Source organism: Prionailurus bengalensis, chromosome X (genome assembly GCF_016509475.1).
Source record: "Prionailurus bengalensis isolate Pbe53 chromosome X, Fcat_Pben_1.1_paternal_pri, whole genome shotgun sequence".
NCBI classification, from domain to species: domain Eukaryota; kingdom Metazoa; phylum Chordata; class Mammalia; order Carnivora; family Felidae; genus Prionailurus; species Prionailurus bengalensis.
The window spans coordinates 5,207,252-5,229,545 of record NC_057361.1 but is presented as its reverse complement, the minus strand read 5'-3'; the positions used below and the strand labels follow the sequence as shown (position 1 = coordinate 5,229,545).

The 22,294-nt window shown below is 44.8% G+C and overlaps 1 protein-coding gene across 4 annotated transcripts in view; it reads left to right on the top strand.

Annotated features, from left to right (window-relative positions):
* The window catches only part of PNPLA4 (patatin like phospholipase domain containing 4), a 33,497-nt gene extending 11,921 nt beyond the window's left edge, over positions 1-21,576 (top strand). For 2 of the 4 annotated variants that reach the window (XM_043570786.1, XM_043570785.1), the window contains exons 5-8: positions 3,629-3,709; positions 6,129-6,194; positions 20,456-20,608; positions 21,333-21,576. In XM_043570786.1, the coding sequence (XP_043426721.1) occupies positions 3,629-3,709; positions 6,129-6,194; positions 20,456-20,608; positions 21,333-21,464 (432 nt within the window). In that variant the 3' untranslated portion in view covers positions 21,465-21,576. The remainder of the gene's footprint in view (positions 1-3,628; positions 3,710-6,128; positions 6,195-20,455; positions 20,609-21,332) is intronic. The other 2 variants (XM_043570787.1, XM_043570789.1) reach the window with 2 other exon arrangements.
* The last annotated feature ends 718 nt before the right edge of the window (positions 21,577-22,294 follow it).

Sequence of the window (22,294 nt, the reverse complement as noted above, 5' to 3'; positions counted from 1 at the left end):
CCAGCCCCAGGGAGCCTCTGGCGGGAGACTGAGGCGCAGAGCCAGCACAGAGGTGGGGCCCAATCCCTGCCCAGCAAAGCTTCAGGGGCAGGACCCTGCCCCCATGGGCTCATAAGGCACAACATCAAGCCACAGAGGACTACCCTCCAGCCTTCAAGTCTAGTGGCACTTTGCCCCCTTGGGTTTCAGACTTGCTCCGAATGCTTCTTCTTGCCTTCCTATTTCTCCCCTTGGAAGGGGACCTTCTCTGCTGTGCCTTCTCACCGCATTTTTGGGAAACGCATAACCTGACTGATCTAATAGGTTCCCAGCTGGACAGCAGATTGCCTCAGGATGAACGGTACTTCAGGTCCCACCCGGAGTGGAGTTAGATGCTATTTGCGTGAGGCTTTGAGCTTTAAACTTTGGAGTGGATGCTAGAACAACTTAAGACTTTTTTGGGTACGGGGAGGGGATGAATATATTTCGCATGCAGGAAGGACATGAATTTGGGGGTGGGCAGGGGTGAAATGCTAGGTCTTGAATGTTTCTGTCACCACAATTCACGTTGAACCTAACTCCCATGAGATGATATTAGCAGGTGGGGCCTTTGGGGGTGATTAGGTTATGAGGGCCGAATCCTCATGAATGAGAACAGTGCCCTCACAAAGTGACCCCAAAGAGCACCCTGGCCCCTTCGGCCACATGAGGACACAGTGAGAAGATGGCTGTCCATGAACCAGGAAGTGGGCTCTCACCAGACACCAGACCTGCTGGTGCCCTGTTCTTGGACTTTGTGCTCCCCAGAACTGTGATAAATGTGTATTGTTTAGAAGTCCCCCAATTTATGGTATTTCGTACAGCAGCCAGAGTTGACTAAGACACTCCGTGTTGGGGTTTCCCCCCATTGTTTGTATACCACTGTAAGTCACACGTGTGGTCTGCAGGTGTTGTTTTGTGCAGAACTCATTTGTGCTGAGTACGCCCCTCCCCCTAGTAGTGAATGAGCAGAGACAGGGAGGCACTTGTGAAGTGTGCTACCAGGCCAGTAGGAGATGAGCCCCAGACGAAGGATCCCCGTACACAGTGAAGCCAGAGCCCCGAGGGGCCCCCTCCCCCAAACACCTCCCTTGTTCTCATCAACCAGGGATATCCACTTGGGGTGCCACACCCTTTTTGGGGATGAATTGTGGGGGCAGATAAAAATGTATCCTTGGAGGATGAACTCCACTGATCATTTCTGTGGGTCGGATGTGTTGAGGAGATCAACACCACGTTGAGGTCAGTTTCTGCAAAGGCATTTGGTACCTTGGTGATGGAAAGCCTAGCCCTCATCTTCGGGGGAGTGTGGGTGGACCACTGACTTCTCAGTGCCTTAGCTTCTCTGTCAGTTGGAATGCACACTCCCACCTACCCCACAAATTGCTATGCAGACCAGCTGCAGTCATGTGTGTGGGGGCACTTACCAAGTCAGGGGCCCTTGCTCTCCAGGCTCTTGTCCCGTGTGCCATAGGTCCTTAGCGATTCCTTTACTAGCGGGCCCCGTTACACATTATCCCGGGAATTCTGGGCTATCTTTCTTCACAAGGAAACATGCAGCCAGGAAATGCAAGCACATCTTAATATCAGCCTTCAGCAAAGTGTGACGAGGGAGGTAAATCCTTTGTTTCTAAGAAAGTCCTAGGTCACTTCCTCAGCCGAGCAGACATGATTGTGAAGTTAACTGTGCCATGGCGTGCTGGTGGTGGCCGCTTGTGTGCATTAGGACCAAGCGCTGAATTCTTCACGTTGTAAAGCTGGTGGACGCGGGTAGTCTGAGCTGGTCATTTGACCCAAGTGAATGCTCGTGGATCGATAGTCCCAGGAAGGCTTTCGTGCAGAACCGTGCCCCGCTTGCGAAGAACCACCCTCTCTCCATCGTGCTGAAGTCCCGTGTTGCCGCACGCTTAGCGAGAATGCTCTTACGGCAAGATCTTCGCCCATTTCGCCTAGTGAAGGTGAACGAAGGCCTGATGTAAGATTGTTCATTATCCTGGGAAGCCTGGGAAGATAAATTTGACCGTGTCTTTGAATTTCAACTACACCAGCAGGTTCTGAATAAATAGCCAGCTCCTCATTAAACTCCACAGCAAACTTTAGGCATAAATGAAACTTGTTGGGAATTCATTCTCGAAGGAAGCCAGGCCACATAATTTTCTAAACACCCCTTTTCTATAACATGTAAAATGAAAACAGCTAGTCAGAGCGTGCATTGAATATGCACTTGGCGATGCTCTGTGCATTGCTAGAGGATGTCACTAGCTTTTATTTTTATCATTGTGTATTTAAGTAAGAATGAGACAAAAAAGCAAATCAACGTTCTGACCTCTGTGCACTGTTTAAAGTACTGAGTCCTGTGATGGGCCATGAATGGCAAGACCCAGATGTTACATCCGTGTGTCAGCCACAACGCTATTGACATTTGGGGTCTGATACTTGTCTGTGGTGGGGGCTGGCCTGTGCACTAATAGGTGTGTAGAAGCATCCCTTGACTCTACCCACTAGATGCCAGTAGTAACCATCCCCCCACCACCACACACACAATAGTGACAAATAAAACTGTCTCCAGACATCGCTAAATGTCCCCAGGAAACAAAGACACTCTTCCCTTCACTGAGAACCTCTACTCTATGTGTGTGGAGCTTTATTGGTGAGAAAAATTTCACTGGGAAAACAACGAGGTAAGACACGCTGTAGGGACATGTTTAGACCTACTGTGTGTCCTATTACGTGGCCTCAGAGTGTGAGTCTTCGCCTCCTTCCTTCGAACGTTCCATTTGCTTGCGATAAAATGGCGGCAAACAGACCACGAATAAGACAGACCACTTAGTTCTCTACTGTGGAAGCTAATTTTCCCACTGCACTTGGTCTGATATGCAAATCAGCAGCCCACGTACAGGGAAAGTGAGTTATGTCAGAGTAAATACATTGATTTGGAGGACTGACAGGTATTTTCTAGTTCACTGCAGTCCTCGTATCATTTAGGAAGATTCGTACTCTTCTTATCTGTAGGAAAGTAATTGAATAGCATTTTTCAACCAAACACCGAAAACACTTGCAAGCATTAACTTGTGAACTTTACATTATACTCTGACATGGAGAGTGGGGAGGAAAAACACATCATTCTGATTCTAATGGTGGTGATTTTTTTTTTTTTTTTGCAGGGCACATATGATTATTTATGCAGCATAATGAAATAAATCGTCATATTTACAGAGTGTCTTCGGTTCTTTAAAGACCCTTAAGAACTGTAATTTCACAATATGTCTGCTATCCCCAGAGCGTTCCAGTGATTGCCACAGCACGATGTTGCTTTTTGCCAAATTACTTCATTAAATAGCCACAGCGTGTCTACAAAACATACCTAGGGCCTGTAATTGTTTTTTTTTTTTTTAAAGAGTAGCCAATTGATGATAGAGCCAAATTCATTTAGGGTGAATGCAGTGACAATGGAAACCGTGCACAGCCTTTCTCTGGAAAACACCCAAGTGCTGATGTCGTGGGGCCGAGAAGGTTGGCTCTGTCCTGTCATCCCCCACTGGCTTATGAAGTAATGCCCCACAAATCACCCGAGATGATATTCACTCCTGCTTTCCTCTTTGTATAACAGGTTTGCCTAGCGTCACAGCTCAGCATTCTATCAAGCCACACATTTCAGGAGGAATGCGGGAGCACCTGGGCAGCTCAGCCAGTTAAGCGACTCTTGATTTCAGCTCAGCTCATGATCTCACGGTTCATGGGATCAAGCACTAAGTTGGGCTGTGTGCTGACAGCGCAGAGCCTGCTTGGGATTCTCTTTCTCCCTCTCTCTTCCCCCCGTCCCCTGCTCGCTTTCTCCCTCTCTCTCAAAATAAATAAACATTAAAAATAGAAGAGGGATGCTAAGGACAGGCATGCCTACAGTCTTGTTTGTAGATGGTTGACAAATCTCATGCAAGATTGCCATTGTACTTTGGTTTGATGATCTGTTGTCAACATGTTGCAATTCTTTTTTTTTTTTTTTAACTTTATTTATTGATTTTGAGAGTGTGCATGCAAGCAGGGGAGGTGGAGAGAGAGAGACAGAGACAGAGAGAGAGAATCCTAAGCAAGCTCCATGCTGTCAGCACAGAGCCCAATGTGGGCCTCAATCTCACAAACTATGAGATCATGACCTGAGCAGAAATGAACAGTTGGATGTTTCACTGACTGAGCCACCCAGGCACCCTGACATCTTGCATTTCTTAATACCTGTATTTTCATTTTTCACTGGGCACACAGATGACGTCGCTGGTTCGGGCACCCGGCACCAGCCTGGAACAAGAGGGATATGTGACGCGTGTCAGTCCTTTCCTTCTTTCCTGCTAGAGTCTTGGTTTGTGCTGTTCTACTACTCACACCTGACGCCCCAGATGTTTCCAGGCCACCTGTCAGGAGCCCGTTGCCATGGGGACTGTTAGACCCTCAGCCCTTGTGCTCGACACGTCCCCAACACCATGGGCGAATCCTTGTTTGTCCCACTGAGCCCCATCAAGGGTGCTCATCTGCATTCCTGCCGTGGAGACGGGGAGGTCAAACAGGTATTTGTGGGTCTGAGAAGGCCCGAGAAGGCCTGACCGACCATGCAGGAGGCACAGACCCTGTCCCTTAAGCACTTTTCAGCAGCGAGGAGCCACGGGCCTTGTTAAGAGTTGGGACCACTGCACAGAGAAGCCAGTGCCAACTTCCAGGTACACGACGCAGAAATAAAAGCTGTCCAGCCAGGTTCCACCCCACAGAGGACGCCTCCTACAGAAAGTCCAGTTGCTGGTGACTGGATCTATCCTTACTCACAGTTCAGAATATACATATTGGCCTTGGAGAGCTGACCTCAGAAAACATACCTACACTATTGTTTCCCTGGGGAAAAATGCTCTTTGAGTTGTAAATAATTCTAAGTAGGCGATTTGCAAATCAGTTGTGGGGCCGTAATCCATTTCTGAATAATATACGCCCACCCCACCCCTGCCAAATCTCATGAAATCCTTGACAAGAAACAGTTACTAGTTGAAAGATTCTAGCTTAAATATTCAGTATCTACTGCTGTGTCTTTCCAAACAGAACAGTAGTGATTTGGAGACTGCACTAGAAAAAAGAAAAGAAACATGTAAATGTCAGAAAAGCTCCCAATGCCCAAGTTCTGTTGGAAGAAATGGTAATATTCTAAATGGCGACCTTTTTCGCCTTTTTCAATAGAAGATAACGCGTACCTGCTGTCCCAAGCTGCTGCCGTCGCATTATATATGCAGACCATGTGGCTAGCACATGAAATGTGTCGCTCCCGTTAGCAACATCGTGGGGAGAAATTAGAATCCTCCCAAGCTGCAGGCTGGTCTCCTCTGTAATAACCAGAGGGTTTGCTCCTCTGAAAAATAAGAGTGCAACCTTATTTTTATTTTTTTCAAGTAAAGTCTACCCCCAACATGGGGCTTGAACTCAAGACCCGAAGATCAAGCCGCACGCTCCACAGACTGAGCCAGCGAGGCGCCCTCCACAGTGCAACCTGAGAAATGATTTTTATAGCATATGACAGAGCATCGTGAATAATTTATTTGCAGCCTGTATGTGCTCACGAATGTAGACCTCCCTGGAAGTTAAATTTTCTAATGACCTGGTCGTCTGCAATTAAAATAGCGATTTTACTCAGGTGAAGTCAGTTGAGTCACAGAGCATGGAATCTCGCCTCTGTGTTCATGGTCTTTTCAGACAGAAGTGTCACCTTCTCCTTAACTGTGTCTGGTGTGCAGTTGTAATATATAGAACTGGGGCGCCTGGGTGGCTCAGTCGGTTGAGCGTCCAACTTTGGCTCAGGTCATGATCTCGAGGTCCGTGAGTTCGAGCCCTGGAGCCTGTTTCAGATGCTGTGTCTCCCTCTCTCTCTGACCCTCCCCCGTTCATGCTCTGTCTCTCTGTCTCAAAAATAAATAAACGTTAAAAAAAAAATTAAAAAAAAAAAGAAATATATAGAACTTAATCTTTTACAGTGAACATTGTTATTTTTGGAAAAACGTAACATGTTTTACTAATACATCAAGTGTGTTTTGTGTGTGAATGCTTACACTTGCCGGCTGTTTCTCTGTTTCCTCCTCCAGGTTCTCCTGGCTAGCAGCTTCCTGCCCATTTACGCGGGCCTGAAACCAGTGGAGTACAACGGGCAGGTAACCTTCTTTTAACTGATGAATCATCAGGATTCCCTGGATTAATACGTTTCCTTTCAAGGATCCAATTTTATCATTATGCTGGTGATTCCAAATCAGTTTATATGATTTTTTTTTTTAAATAATTTTGTTTTTAACAGAAAAGAAATCAAGTACGGGAGGCATGGCAGCAAGACCTCGACACTCAGAATGATGGGGATGCCCCTTTTTCCATCGGGTTATAAATTTTGTCCCTTTTGTTAAAAGAAAAAAAAAAGACTAAAAGAATTTTTAAAACAGTAAACTCCTACTCACAGCCCCTTCAGGCAGAGCTGAGCTGCCAGCAGGGAAAAGCCTCAGGGCTCTGCATGTGACCACCCCCCCCCCCACCAGCACCCACTCCTTCCCCTTCCCCAACCCCCACAGGAGCCCAGCCCCCCCCCCCCCCCCCCCCCCCCCCCCCCCCCCCCCCCCCCCCCCCCCCCCCCCCCCCCCCCCCCCGCCAGGCAGCAAGCCCCTCCCCGGCCCTGTACTTCCCCAGCAATGCAGGACTGCTCTCTTCCCCTGGGGCCCCGCACTCCAGGCAGGAGGGAGGGAGAGAGAGAAGGAAGGGAGGGAAAGGTGAGCTAATACCTGCCATCTGCTCTCAGGCGGGGCTGTGGGCCAGCTCCTCTCTGCCTTCTGCAGCCGCTGCAGTAAAGGTTCATTATCCTACCTACCCTCTCTGGCTCCTGCATACAGGCGCACACTGTAGAACAGATACACTGTCTCTCTAACACATGCCAGAGATCCGTATTTATAAGCAAATACACTAACTACTTAGCACACACCAGAGATAGGCATTTTAAAATCAAAGACAGTATCTATTTCAAACATACCACAGTTACACATTTTATCAAATAAATTATCTACTTAGCACATACCAGAGATAGGCATTTTAAAATCAAAGACAGTATCTATTTCACACATACCAGAGTTATGCATTTTATAATCAAATACAGTATCTACTTAGCACACACCAGAGATACGTATTTGTAATCAAATACAGTATCTGTTTAACCCATACCAGAGCAATGCATTTTATCATCCAATACAGTATCTACTTAACACATACCAGAGATACATATTTACAATCAAATATAAGCATCTATTTAAAATATACTAGATATACATTTATAATCAAATAGAATATCTAACACATACCAGAAATATGCATTTTATAATCAAATACACTATTTAACATATACCAGAGATATGTATTTATAATCAAATACAGCATCTATTTAACACATACTAGAGATACATATTGTATAATGCAATATAGTATCTATTTAACACATAGCCAAGATCAGGCACATATTCACAGATGAATAAATGCCATTTGTTTTATTTAGTATATATATATATATATATATATATATACACATCATATGCACTTACTCCTAAGTGAGTACATGAAAAATGTTTAATATCTGTCATTCATTCATTCACTCACTCAGGGACTTCGAGGGCCCTGTGCACAGTACCTCTACTCAAGGAATTGGTGATCTCACAACAAAGGCATCGATTTTTGTGATCTCGCAAGCCCTCCTGATTTTCTTGCTTTGAGCATTCTTGGTCTTTCCAGGCCTTTGCCGTGCTTCCTGTACACTTCTGGGCCCAAATTGGTCTGCCCCAGGACCGTTGTCTAAAGGGACACACGGGGAGAGAGAGGCACAGAGATGTTAAGTAACCGGAAAAGCCGTGTAGATGCAAAGTTGCAGAGCCTAAGAGGGACAGTTCAGTTTAGCTCTGTTTATTAGCCATAGGCATACAGTCCAAACAGAATGCTAAAACCCTCTTTGTGACTGTTTAGAAACTAAATATACACTGATCTTTTTTTTTTTTTAAGAGCAACATAAAATAATTTAAACATCAGTTCATGGAAAGCAGGGTTGGGTTTGTTTTTTTTTTCCCCCTACTGTTGGTACTTTCTCTCAGACCTAACCGGTATTTAGTTCCCAAGGAGTGTGAGGTATGTTGCCATCTAAAAATTTGAGAGGTACTGTACTTTATTGTAATTACTTTAAGTTCAATAGCATTTTCCCTCCTATTATAGGATAGGAGTAAAAGTTAACATTTATTTTTAGCTATAAATTTTTATTAAGATGCTACCAAAATCAATGTTATCTTATAAACTAACTTTATAATGATCTGAAATGTAATGATTTTACTTCAAAGTATGATTGTGTAATATATAATAATGATAGAAATGGCTAAACATAGAATATACAATAATGATAGAAATGGGCAAAAAAACCTCTAAGGTGTCTTAGAGATGACATGTTATGAAAGGGGGTTGGGGAGTCAAGAGTCCCCAGAATTGCCAACGTGATCAATAATTAAGAGGTAGCAATTGAGCAGGGAGGGTGTAGATGCAGAATGTGCTAGAAAGGAGGTGGGAATTTCAGAAAGGGAGGGTGGAAGCAAGGTTACAAGAGCTGGGGCGCCTGGTGGCTCGGGCAGTTAAGTGCCAGACTCTTGGTTTCGGCTCAGCTCATGATCTCACGCTTCGTGAGTTTGAGCCCCGCATCAGGCTCTGTGCTGACAGTGCAGGGCCTGCTTGGCGTTCCCCCCCTCCCCCCCCCCCCCCGCCGTCTCTCTCTCCCAAAATAAGATAAATTTTTTTAAAAAGTTACAATACAGCTGAGCCCCAGAAGCCAAGGATGCTCTAACGCTATGCTAAACAGTTTCCTGTACAAATACTAGTAAAGGTATTATGAATGAGGTGCAGGTGATAGAGGCTTCTAGCTTTCTTCCACCGTGAACTCTCCTCTCCTTCCTTATGACAGAATCAGAGTGGTTGGCCGGACATTTCCAGACTTCCATTGTAGCTAGGTGAGGCTCCCATTTAAGTGCTGGCTGGTGAGCTATAAGCTGGATTACTGTGGGACTTACAGGAAGGGAGCTTGTATACCTTTCTTTACTTCCTGCTGCCCAGAACCTAGCTGTGATGACTGGAACTGCAGCAGCCATTCTGCATCATGAGGTCACCAATCCCACCATGGAGATGGCCGCAGAGTGAACTGGAAAGACGTGCCCTGAACGACTTGGGGAGGCCACCCTTACCAGTCCACTCTCCATTTTCCTTGTAATGGAAAAAGCAGTACAACTCATGCTGTTATCGTTTTCTATTGGCTGCAACAGAACCCCCTCACCTGTCATGGGATGACTGTGCTGTATTTTGCAGACGAGGAGAAAGAGAGGTTCAGAGATGTGCATTTGACTTCACAGAGGTCACCTAGCTAGTGAGTGGGCACCTTTCCCAGGATGATCTCCAGTGTTTGTGCCTCTGCCGTGTCTCCTGCCCCAGTCTGTCTAGTTTGTTGCCCATTACCCGTGTCTGTGCAAAGTAGACATGTGACACTTACTTAATTTTAAGGTCTCCTGAAAGCGTCAGGTTTCCGTTGTGCTTTACTGCTGTCCACAAAGAGGGGGTCCTGAGCACATGGTGAGGGACAGAACCCTCAGAGACCTTGTGCACGTGTGCACACACTTACCAACATTCTGGCCTCCTTCCGTGCTTATCACAGATGCTCTTTCAGCCTGAGAGCCTCCCACAGTTTCTGTAGGATTTGTAGGCCAGCTTGCTTGCTGGAATCTTTCCATTTTCAGCCAAACACAAACTTTGATTTAAATGCAGCATTTGCCAGTGGGTGTGAGCTTTTCCTATGACTTAACTTACAGAAAAAAATCCCATCATGCTGAAAACACGTCTCCTGTTCTAGGTTTTAGTGTTTTTGTGGAAGTCAGGTCTTGATTGGTTGGCAGGATTTGGTGGTTTTTCTGAAGTGACTGAGGTGACAGCAGCAGCAGGAGGCAGAGTAGTGCCCTGTGGTGGTGCGGCCTGGTGAGTATACCATGTGGCCCACTTGTGCGTTCTCGCTCTCTCTCAAAAATAAGCATTAAAAATTTTTTTTAAATAAGTTTCATACTTTCGTAAGGCAGAAGATTAACTTAATAGACAGTATAATTCCTTCCTAACCTGTCTAGTAGCTATTTGATGTAGTCTGATGTCTATTTCCTTTTCCTAATTTTTTTTTTTTTATTTTTTTATTTTTTTAATGTTTATTTTTTTTTTTTGACATAGAGAAAGAGACAGAGCATGAGAGGAGGAGAGACAGAGAGAGAGGGAGACACAGAATCCGAAGCAGACTCCAGGCTCTGAGCTATCGGCACAGAGCCCGACGTGGGGGTTCAAGCTCACGAACCTTGAGATCGTGACCTGAGCCCAAGTCGGACACTTAACCGACTGAGCCACCCAGGCTCCCCTTCCCTAATTTTTTTAAAAAGTTATTTGTTTATTTAGGGAGAAAGAGAGGGAGAGAATCCCAAGCAGGCTCCACGCCGTCAGCACAGAGCCTAATGCAGGGTTTGAACTCACAAACCATGAGATCATGACCTGAGCCAAAGTCAGACTCTTAACAGAATGAGCCACCCAGGAGCCCCTTCCCTAATTTTTTTAAAAGTTATTTGTTTGTTTGTTTATTTATTTATTTAGAGAGAAAGAGAGGGAGAGAATCCCAAGCAGGCTCCACGCCGTCAGCACAGAGCCTAATGCAGGGTTTGAACTCACAAACCATGAGATCATGACCTGAGCCAAAGTCAGACTCTTAACAGAATGAGCCACCCAGGCTCCCCTTCCCTAATTTTTTTTAAAAGTTATTTGTTTATTTAGAGAGAAAGAGAGGGAGAGAATCCCAAGCAGGCTCCACACTGTCAGCACAGAGCCTAATGCAGGGTTTGAACTCACAAACCATGAGATCATGACCTGAGCCAAAGTCGGACTCTTAACAGAATGAGCCACCCAGGAGCCCCTTCCCTAATTTTTTTTAAAAGTTATTTGTTTGTTTAGAGAGAAAGAGAGGGAGAGAATCCCAAGCAGGCTCCATGCCATCAGCACAGAGCCTAATGCAGGGTTTGAACTCACAAACCATGAGATCATGACCTGAGCCAAAGTCAGACTCTTAACAGAATGAGCCACCCAGGAGCCCCTTCCCTAATTTTTTTTAAAAGTTATTTGTTTATTTAGAGAGAAAGAGAGGGAGAGAATCCCAAGCAGGCTCCACACTGTCAGCACAGAGCCTAATGCAGGGTTTGAACTCATGAACCATGAGATCATGACCTGAGCTAAAGTCAGACTCTTAACTGGATGAGCCACCCAGGAGCCCCTTCCCTAATTTTTTTAAAAGTTATTTGTTTGTTTGTTTATTTATTTATTTAGAGAGAAAGAGAGGGAGAGAATCCCAAGCAGGCTCCACGCCGTCAGCACAGAGCCTAATGCAGGGTTTGAACTCACAAACCATGAGATCATGACCTGAGCCAAAGTCAGACTCTTAACAGAATGAGCCACCCAGGCTCCCCTTCCCTAATTTTTTTTAAAAGTTATTTGTTTATTTAGAGAGAAAGAGAGGGAGAGAATCCCAAGCAGGCTCCACACTGTCAGCACAGAGCCTAATGCAGGGTTTGAACTCACAAACCATGAGATCATGACCTGAGCCAAAGTCGGACTCTTAACAGAATGAGCCACCCAGGAGCCCCTTCCCTAATTTTTTTTAAAAGTTATTTGTTTGTTTAGAGAGAAAGAGAGGGAGAGAATCCCAAGCAGGCTCCATGCCATCAGCACAGAGCCTAATGCAGGGTTTGAACTCACAAACCATGAGATCATGACCTGAGCCAAAGTCAGACTCTTAACAGAATGAGCCACCCAGGAGCCCCTTCCCTAATTTTTTTTAAAAGTTATTTGTTTATTTAGAGAGAAAGAGAGGGAGAGAATCCCAAGCAGGCTCCACACTGTCAGCACAGAGCCTAATGCAGGGTTTGAACTCACAAACCATGAGATCATGACCTGAGCCAAAGTCAGACTCTTAACAGAATGAGCCACCCAGGAGCCCCTTCCCTAATTTTTTTTAAAAGTTATTTGTTTATTTAGAGAGAAAGAGAGGGAGAGAATCCCAAGCAGGCTCCACACTGTCAGCACAGAGCCTAATGCAGGGTTTGAACTCATGAACCATGAGATCATGACCTGAGCTAAAGTCAGACTCTTAACTGGATGAGCCACCCAGGAGCCCCTTCCCTAATTTTTTTAAAAGTTATTTGTTTGTTTGTTTATTTATTTATTTAGAGAGAAAGAGAGGGAGAGAATCCCAAGCAGGCTCCACGCCGTCAGCACAGAGCCTAATGCAGGGTTTGAACTCACAAACCATGAGATCATGACCTGAGCCAAAGTCGGACTCTTAACTGGATGAGCCACCCAGGAGCCCCTTCCCTAATTTTTTTAAAAGTTATTTGTTTGTTTGTTTATTTATTTATTTAGAGAGAAAGAGAGGGAGAGAATCCCAAGCAGGCTCCACGCCGTCAGCACAGAGCCTAATGCAGGGTTTGAACTCACAAACCATGAGATCATGACCTGAGCCAAAGTCGGACTCTTAACTGGATGAGCCACCCAGGAGCCCCTTCCCTAATTTTTTTAAAAGTTATTTGTTTGTTTGTTTATTTATTTATTTAGAGAGAAAGAGAGGGAGAGAATCCCAAGCAGGCTCCACGCCGTCAGCACAGAGCCTAATGCAGGGTTTGAACTCACAAACCATGAGATCATGACCTGAGCCAAAGTCAGACTCTTAACAGAATGAGCCACCCAGGAGCCCCTTCCCTAATTTTTTTTAAAAGTTATTTGTTTATTTAGAGAGAAAGAGAGGGAGAGAATCCCAAGCAGGCTCCACACTGTCAGCACAGAGCCTAATGCAGGGTTTGAACTCACAAACCATGAGATCATGACCTGAGCCAAAGTCGGACTCTTAACAGAATGAGCCACCCAGGAGCCCCTTTGCTAATTTTTTTTTAAAAATTATTTGTTTAGAGAGAAAGAGAGGGAGAGAATCCCAAGCAGGCTCCACACTGTCAGCACACAGCCTAATGCAGGGTTTGAACTCACAAACCATGAGATCATGACCTGAGCTAAAGTCGGACTCTTAACTGGATGAGCCACCCAGGAGCCCCTTCCCTAACTTTTTTAAAGTTCTTGTAGGTCTCCTGGCTTCCTCTTCTAAGACCTGTTTTTAGGACCCTGTTTATGGTAGATAGTCATTAGCCGCTGAATAAATGAATGAAGAACAGAAACATATTGAAGGTCAGACTTGTATTTCTTACTCAGGAATCTTCAGTCAGCATATCTGGCCTCTGAATGTGCATCCTCAGAAAACGCCACGTTTTCACAATTCTTGACATCAATTTGGAACAAGCATGAGCATTTTCAAGAGGAGGTCTGAACTAACAAGTTGTCTGGTTTGGTTTTTTAAGTGATAGCATCAGCATTGGCAATGGTCTAATTGGTCATAATAACAGAAGAAGATCATCTCTAGAACTGATGGTATGCACATCACAAGACAAGCTGTAGGGTGTTTTTTTTTTTTTCTTTTTTCTTGTCTGAATTAGAATTCAGGCAATATTTTGACTATGTATTATCTAGAGAAAATTTAACATTGAATTATTCTAGTCTACTGAGCATTTTGTATGGGATATGGATTATTAATTCTTTCATTACTGACATATTTGTGGGAAAGACTGTCGTGGAATACTGTTACTACGTATTTGTATATAACTATTACCATAATTCTCCCATGTCTATTTCTTCATGACTTAGATGTTTCACACAGATAGGTGGTGCAGTCACCAACACAGTCAACAGTAAGTGGTAACTGGCCTGGCGACCGGACAGATTAGGCTTGACGGGAATCTGGATATCAAGTCAGTTATTCCGACGGAGAAGGTCTTAGTTTTCAGCAACATCCTAAAAGTTTTTGCACTGTCAGTTTGAAAAAACATGTTAGTGTTCCAGGGAATGTTTTTGATGTAACATTTATACTGTCACTAGCTAAACACCTCTAGCATTTTCTGAAAAGTAAGTACCTAAAGTCATCATTTTTGAATCAAAAATGAGAAATTCAAAAGTTAAGACAATGTACCAATAATCTTTAGTAGAAGTAATGAAGGTTTTTTTTTTTTTAACCTCTTCTGAAATTTTTTGTTTTAAGTTGTCTCCCTGTGATTAAGAAGGGATCATAGATCTCTTCTCCCCTCCTGCATTTCTTTATGTCTAATGGGAGGGTCTGATCTACATTTTGGGGAGTGGGTATTTGCTTGTCTTTCTGTCTTTCCCTCCCCTCTATTTTGAGAATCAAGAACCAAAAGTGTTCAGGGGCACCTGGCTGGCTTAGTTGGTTAAGCATCCGGCTTCGGCTCAGGTCATGATCTCATGGTTTGTGCGTTCAAGCCCTGCATGGGGCTCTGTGCTGACGGCTCAGACCCTGGAGCCTGATTCAGATTCTTTATCTGCCATGCCTCTCTCTCTCTCAAATAAGTAAAATAATACATTAAAAAAAAAACAAACCCAAGAATGTTCTGTGGGACATTACTATCTGTCCTCTATATCATAAAAGAAAATAAGGCATGTGTGCCATAATTCCTTCCCCCATCCCCACCTCCTGTACCCTGCAGAAATCAATTCTTTTTTTAATTTTTTTTGATGTTTTTATTTATTTTTGAGACAGAGAGAAAGCACAAACTGGGGAAGAGCAGAGAGACAGGGAGAAAGGAATGGAAGCAGACTCCGTGCTGACAGCAGAGAGTCTGGGGTGGGGTTCGAACCCCCCAGTGGTGAGATCATGACCTGAGCGGAAGTCGCACACTCAGCCAACTGAGCCCCCCAGGTGCCCCTGCAGAAAACAACTCTGATCCTCCCTGCCTCCCTCAGACACGGCCGCTTTACGGTGTGTGTGAAGGAAGAAGGGAGGTGAGAAGGCCAGCTGCACCCCTTCTGTCCGCGCACCCCGCGGCCGTGCCTGGGAAACACGTTCTGTAAAGCGTTGCGTAGTGAGCGCCCTGGCGTGTGGGGCGTGCAGTGTCTGTTGACCCAGCTACTCAGCTTTGCTGTTTTAGTGCAAAAGTAGCACAGCAGTGTCTCCGCGGAAGGGCATGGCTGTCTGCCAATAAAACTTTATTTGCAAAAGCAGCCAGCCTGTAACTTAGAGTGAGTGACCCTGCAAGCCTCAGTTTCTGCTTCTGTCAAGTGAGGAATCTGACTACACCAGCATGACCTTCCTATGCAACAGCATTTAAACTAATAGGGGAGACATTCTAAGAACCATTCAGCCCTGCGCTCTGGTACTTAAAATAATTATAGACATCAGCGTTTCATTGCTTGTTCTGACAAAGTGGTTTGTATTCACTTGCTTTTTTAAAATTTATTTTGGGGCGCCTGGGTGGCGCAGTCGGTTAAGCGTCCGACTTCAGCCAGGTCACGATCTTGTGATCCATGAGTTCGAGCCCTGCGTCAGGCTCTGGGCTGATGGCTCAGAGCCTGGAGCCTGTTTCTGATTCTGTGTCTCCCTCTCTCTCTGCCCCTCCCCCGTTCATGCTCTGTCTCTCTCTGTCCCAAAAATAAATAAACGTTGAAAAAAAAAATTAAAAATAAATAAATAAATAAATAAATTTATTTTGAGAGAGAGAGAGAGCAGGGGAGGGTCAGAGAGACAGGGACAGAAAGAACCCCAAGCAGGCTCCGTGCTGTCAGCATGGAGCCCAAGCGGGGACTGAACTCACCAACTGTGAGATCATGACCTGAGCCAAAATCAAGTGGGCTGCCGAACCGACAGACGCACCCCTGTACTCACCTGCTTTTCGAGCAAGATACACCTGAAGACGATTGAGCCGTGCCTGGAGACCCTCGCCCGGATGGACGTAGCACAGTGCCCACCACGGCACACGCTGTGGACATCACCTGCTTACGTTTTTCCCCTTTAGTTACTTCACAAGAAGTGCTCAAATTCCTAAACCCCGGGCGTGTCCTTCCTAGGTTCCCAGGGCACCTCAGCGTGTACCCCAAACTTTCACAAGGCCTGACACATGCATGATGGTGACCGTCACCAAAGTCCCTTTATAACTGATACCGAACCATCATGGGAAGAACAGCACAGGGGTTTCGTTTTCTTATTTCTTGTTTTTTCTGTGAAAGATTCTGGAATCATAGAAGCCCACGGCAGTGGTTCCCACCTTACAGAATGCTGGCCGCAAGGTGGGCAGCACGGAACACTGGGAGGAATCAGTAGCAAAGAGCCAGAGAATTCACGGACAGCAGTACGTCCGAGGCAGGCGTTTCAACTAGACCACACTGGATACAAAACATTTCCACTTTTAATTTGGGGCCGAGGAATGTTTACCGCTGTTACTGTTGTTACTAGCGATTTGGCTGGAATCAGCGTGCCTGAAAGAATGTGCAGTTTTGCTCTGGAAAACGGTGAGGAGGTTCCTCAAAAAAGTAAAAATAGACCTACCCTATGACCCAGCAACAGCACTGCTAGGAATTCACCCAAGGGATACGGGAGTGCTGATGCAAGGGGCACTTGCACCCCAATGTTTATAGGAGCACTCTCAACAATCGCCAAATTATGGAAAGAGCCTAAACGTCCATCAATTGATGAATGGATTAAGAAGTTGTGGTTTATGTACACAATGGAATACTATTTGGCAATGAGGAAGAATGAAATGAGCCTTTTGTAGCAACGTGGATGGAACTGGAGAGTGTGATGCTAAGTGAAATAAGTCATACAGAGAAAGAGAGATACCGTATGTTTTCACTCTTAATGTGGATCCTGAGAAACTTAACAGGAACCCATGGGGAATGGGAAGGAAAAAAAAAAAAAAGAGGTCAGAGTGGGAGACAGCCAAAGCATTAAGAGACTCTTAAAAACTGAGAACAAACTGAGGGCTGATGGGGGGTGAGGGAGGGGATGATGGGTGATGGGTATTGAGGAGGGGATCTTTTGGGGATGAGCACTAGGTGTTGTTTGGAAACCAATTTGACAATAAATTTCATGTATTAAAAAAAGAAAGAAAGAGAAAGAAAGAAAAGAAATAAGGAAGGAAGAAAAAAGAAGAAACAAAGAGAAAGAAAGAAAGAAAGAAAGAACAAGTGGTTTTGGGGGAATGGTCTAGATCCATTCCCTAGAGCACGCATCAGCAGGCAGAGGTGCTGCGTCCAGAGTGCCCGAGCCGGCAGGGTCACGGTGAGAGAGGTGCTGGTCTGCTGCACATTCAGTCAAGTCATTAGATAAGCTGTACGTTTCCTATAGTCCTTTATGCAATCAGAATCAGCTAACAAGAGTGAAGCAAATCTGGACAAAGACTTTTCAGATCCCCGAAACAGCACTCATTAACCCTGTGATATATTAGAACACTTGGCAGTGGGATGAGCCAGATTGCCCTCTTTTCCTTAAATTGAGTGAAGTCACATGAGCTCTCAAGTCCCATGACACAAGGTACATATTATTGATATCCCTTGATGAAAACGAAGCACAGCTCTACGTCATTGGTCAAATATCCTATTGAGACTATGAAAGATAATTTGGGGAGGTGGTTTTTTTTTTCCTGTAGTTGTTAACATATTATAGAAATTGGTATCCATGCCCAAAGCAAAAGAAAAAACTAAGACAAAAGCAAGCTCTGAGACAATAAGGCACAGAACCGCTTATTTTGGGGCCTTCTCACTGCAAATCTCCCTTTTAAAAATTCTTCCTGCGTGGCTCAGCCACTTAAGCCTCCAACTTCAGTTCAGGCCATGATCTCATGGTTTATAAGTTCGAGCCCCACATCGGGCTCACTGCTGTGAGCACAGAGCCGGCTTCGCATCCTCTGTCTCCCTCTCTTTCTGTCCCCGCCCCGCTCCTGCACACGGGCTCTCTCTCCCCCTCTCTCAAAAATAAACATAAAAAAAAACCTGTTTATATAAACATATATATATATATATACACACACACACAATACACACACATACGAGTCTGGGAGTTAAACACACACAACCACATATGAATGTGTGCCTATATAATGTAATTACATGGTAAGGCCTGTGACATTCTTTTAAAAATAATGACATGCAAATCGTGCAGATCGGTTTTCTTTTCATCTTGATCTGCTTCTGTTTTCTGCAACAGCAAAATGCAGTCCCCTCCACTTTTCAACAGGGTCCACTCATTTACCTTTATGCCCTTTGGGGGAGCTGCTTCTGGCCAAAGCCATTGCAAACAGTGCAGTGCTGATCAGTCACCAGCTTTAGCAATAAAAGCAAGTAAAAAACATTTAAAAAAAAGACACCTTAGAACAAAACGAGTGTGTGTTTTAACCAAGTTCAGGACGTTGTCTACTAACCCTTCCTCCCTCCTATGCCTCTACGCTGAGCAGCACAGATATGGTTCCCTACATGACATTCTCAATGTTCAGGGGAAACTCAGCCTGCAGAATTCTGCGGTGAGGATTCTTCTCTGGGGGCTTGTCAACCATTACCAGACTTTTCTTTTTTTTTTTTTTTGCGACTATCAACTGAAAGCTATTTCCAATCACAGATATAACTTGGAGATTTTGCACTTCAGCTGTGTGTGTGCACACACACACACATTTATTTATTGTTACAGCAGATTATGTCCTCACGTTGGAACAACAGTGGCCTGACACTCTGTGGCTCTGAAATGGACAGCATAATGAGGCACCTGCACGGCTCAGCTCGTTGAGCACCCAACTTCGGTTCAGGTCGTGATCTCGCGGTCCGTGAGTTCAAGCCCCGCGTCGGGCTCTGTGCTCATGGCTCGGAGCCTGGAGCCTGCTTCGGATTCTGTGTCTCCCTCTCTCTCTGCCCCTCCCCCGCTCATGCTCTGTCTCTTTGACCACACGGTTGTGCGGAAGCCTCTAAAGCTGCTCTTACCTGCTCTGTCCATCCCTCTCCATTAGGCACGAGTCTGAAAGAAAACAAAGAAACCTCTTGTGATTAATGTCTGTTTTGTTTTTGTTTTTGTTTTTGTTTTGTTATGTGGTGCTTCTCATTCTTTCTGGCTTTAAAACCACATGTCTTGGGACGCCTGGGTGGCTCCTTCGGTGAAGCGTCCGGCTCCTGATTTCAGCTCAGGGCGTGATCTCACGTTTTGTGAATTCCAGCCACACGTTGGGCTCTGTGCTGACTCTGCGAGGCCTGCTTGGGATTCTCTCTCTCTCTCTCTCTCTCTCTCCCTCCCTCCGTCCCCTGCTCATGCTCGCTGTCTCTCTCTCAAAATAAATATATAAACAAACTGAAAAAAAAAAAACCTGAAAAAAAAATAAATAAAAACTCACATCTTAAACTCAAGGTGCCACTTTGGAAATAGAAGGATTTCTGGTTCTGGTTATTTTTAAGTTTGCTACAGGAAATGCCAATGTCTAGTTCTTATAACAAAAATGGAACGTCCCATTTGCTAGTTGGTTATTCAGGATCAACTGTAAACATGGCTTTCCACTCTGATTAAATAGTGAGCCCCAGTCTTATTACATGTCTTCTCATGCATCCACCGGCATCATAAAAATTTAGGTACGTCGTATTTAAAATAATCTACTAGGGGCACCTGGGTGGCTCAGTCGGTTAGGTGTCTCCCCCTCTCTCTGACCCTCCCCATCTTGCACTCTGTGTCTCTCTCAAAAATAAACATTTAAAAAATAAATAATATGAAAGCTTTAATTTTTTTTTAACTTTTAATTTATTTATTTTTGAGAGAGAGAGAGAGAGACAGAGGGAGCAGGGGAAGGGCAGAGAGACAGGGACAGAGAGAGAGTCCCAAGCAGGCTCCGCACTGTCAGCACAGAGCCTGATATGAGGCTTGAACTCACGAACCGTGAGATCATGACCAGAGCTGAAACCACGAACCGGATCCTTAACTGACTGAGCCATTCAGGTGCCCCTCTTCTGAAAGTTGTTAAATTTTTTTTTTTCTTTAACGTTTTATTTATTTTTGAGACAGAGAGAAACAGAGCATGAATGGGGGAGAGGCAGAGAGAGAGGGAGACACAGAATCGGGAGCAGGCTCCAGGCTCTGAGCCATCAGCCCAGAGCCCGACGCGGGGCTCGAACTCATGGACTGCGAGATCGTGACCTGAGCCGAAGTCGGCCGCTTAACCGACTGAGCCACCCAGGCGCCCCTGAAAGTTTTTAAACAATTGGAGAGGTTTCCTGATTTCTGTCAGCTTCTCATTCTATGGGTAAATGATCTGTGTAGAAAGATTTAAAAAATCACCCATCGGATTAGTCCCCATAAACAGTAATTGAAGAGCATAGAAGAGGCTTCGATGATATTACAAGGAAGGAGTCCTGTTGAAAAATCTGTGTTTATCTGCTCCACGTGGGACGTGTCTCATGGACATGTGCCGACACGGGCTGTTTCTTTCCACAGAAGTGGGTGGATGGAGGCCTCACCAACGGCCTTCCCATCCTCCCTGTCGGCCGGACGGTGACCATCTCACCCTTCAGTGGACGACTGGACATCTCCCCGCAGGACAAAGGGCAGTTGAATGTGTATGTTAATATCGCCAAACAGGACATCATGGTGAGTGCTGTGTTCAGTGATATTTGAAGTCACCTGCCTAAGAACTTCCACACGCTTCCAAAATGTTGGAAGCTCATTGATAATGTTACGTACAAACTGCATGTTCTCAGTAATATGGTTTTTTACTAGTTTCCAATACATGTTATGCATACGGATGTGAGTATGCAGACCTGTCCCCATTTACTGTCCGTTTGTGAAAAGTTCTTCTCTCTTCACTTCTTCAGGTCAGTAAACTAGTGGGAGAATTTCAGGGCAAGTTTAAATTAGATCGTTTATTGGTTTAAAAACATGGTGATAATTAAGTGTCACAAAGTATTGGAGGAAAACTCGACTGAAGAACTTACATATTGACTTCCTTAACCTCGTCTAATCGTTCTCACCCCGAGGTGATATTACACTTAGGACACAGTGGCGATGCCTGGACACGTTTGCTTCTCACATCTGCTTAGGCACTCCTGGCATCCAGGGGGTAGAGGTCAGGACTGGTGCCCAACATCCTGTGATGCACAGACAGCCCCCACAACGCACAAGTATGTGTCCCCACACGTCATTAGCATCAAGACCCAGAGACCCTCATCTAGCCTGTGGGTGAAGTTAACCTTTCGAGTTGGATTTTTCTCCTACAGACTTTTTAAGCCCCTAATTGTACCTGTGATAAGAAATCTCAGGTTACATGTCCCTGTACTGTAATGTCTCATAGCTTCAATTTGTCTTTCTGTTCTAGCTGTCTGTGGCTAACTTGGTGAGACTGAACCAAGCCCTTTTTCCACCAAGCAAGAGGAAAATGGAATCTCTGTATCAACATGGCTTTGGTGACACCATTAAGTTTTTACTTAAAGAAAATTGGTTTGAATAGAAAGCTTCAAAGTTTATAATGCAAAATAGATTTCATGCCTTTTTTTTTCTCATTTTTATCCACATGGCTTTTGATGGATGTTTCTAATTAAATCCCTTTTTTAAAAAGCCTATCAGGATTCTTGATTACTAGTTTTCGTGTCCTTTGAAAGATTTAGAAGGGTCAGCAGTTTGGATAAACCATGGAATGTTGAAACAGGACCACCACCAATGCTGTCTTCCTACACAGAATGTGGCTGCATGTTTTTGCGGTGAAACACGTGGGCGTTTCTGTGACATGCCAGTGTCACCAGGGTTGGAGGAGCAAAGGTTTGCTTCTCACAGGTGGACGTGATTGTGCCTGGTAGAGGGTGGATGGGACATGGTAGCCCAGAAGCCCAGATTTGGACCCTAGGTAGGGTTTCCTCGTTCTTCAGTAGAGGTTTATTCCATCCCCACCTTCCTCCTTTTAAACCCCAACTCCCCAGCTAACGTGATTATTTGTCTGTCTTGATGCTTCTCGGTTATGAACCCGGAGCTGCCATTAATAATTCTCTCTCTCCTTATCTCTGTATCTCTCAATCTCCTTCTGCCTACATATTGATGTCTCGCCCTCTTGCCCCCTCTGTTCCTGCAAGGCCATACCTCACTGGATGTTTAGCCATCAGTCAATGGACTGGATGTATCTACTCTAGAAACTTAGATAATATACTACTAAATATGAAGCACCAATTCAAGCATGTAGCCTAGTAAATAAGAAATAAATCCAAAGTAATCATTCATTTATTATTTCAAGTCATGTTCTACTGATTCTAGGCCTTCTATTGTTTGAGTGGCTACCCTATCACATTG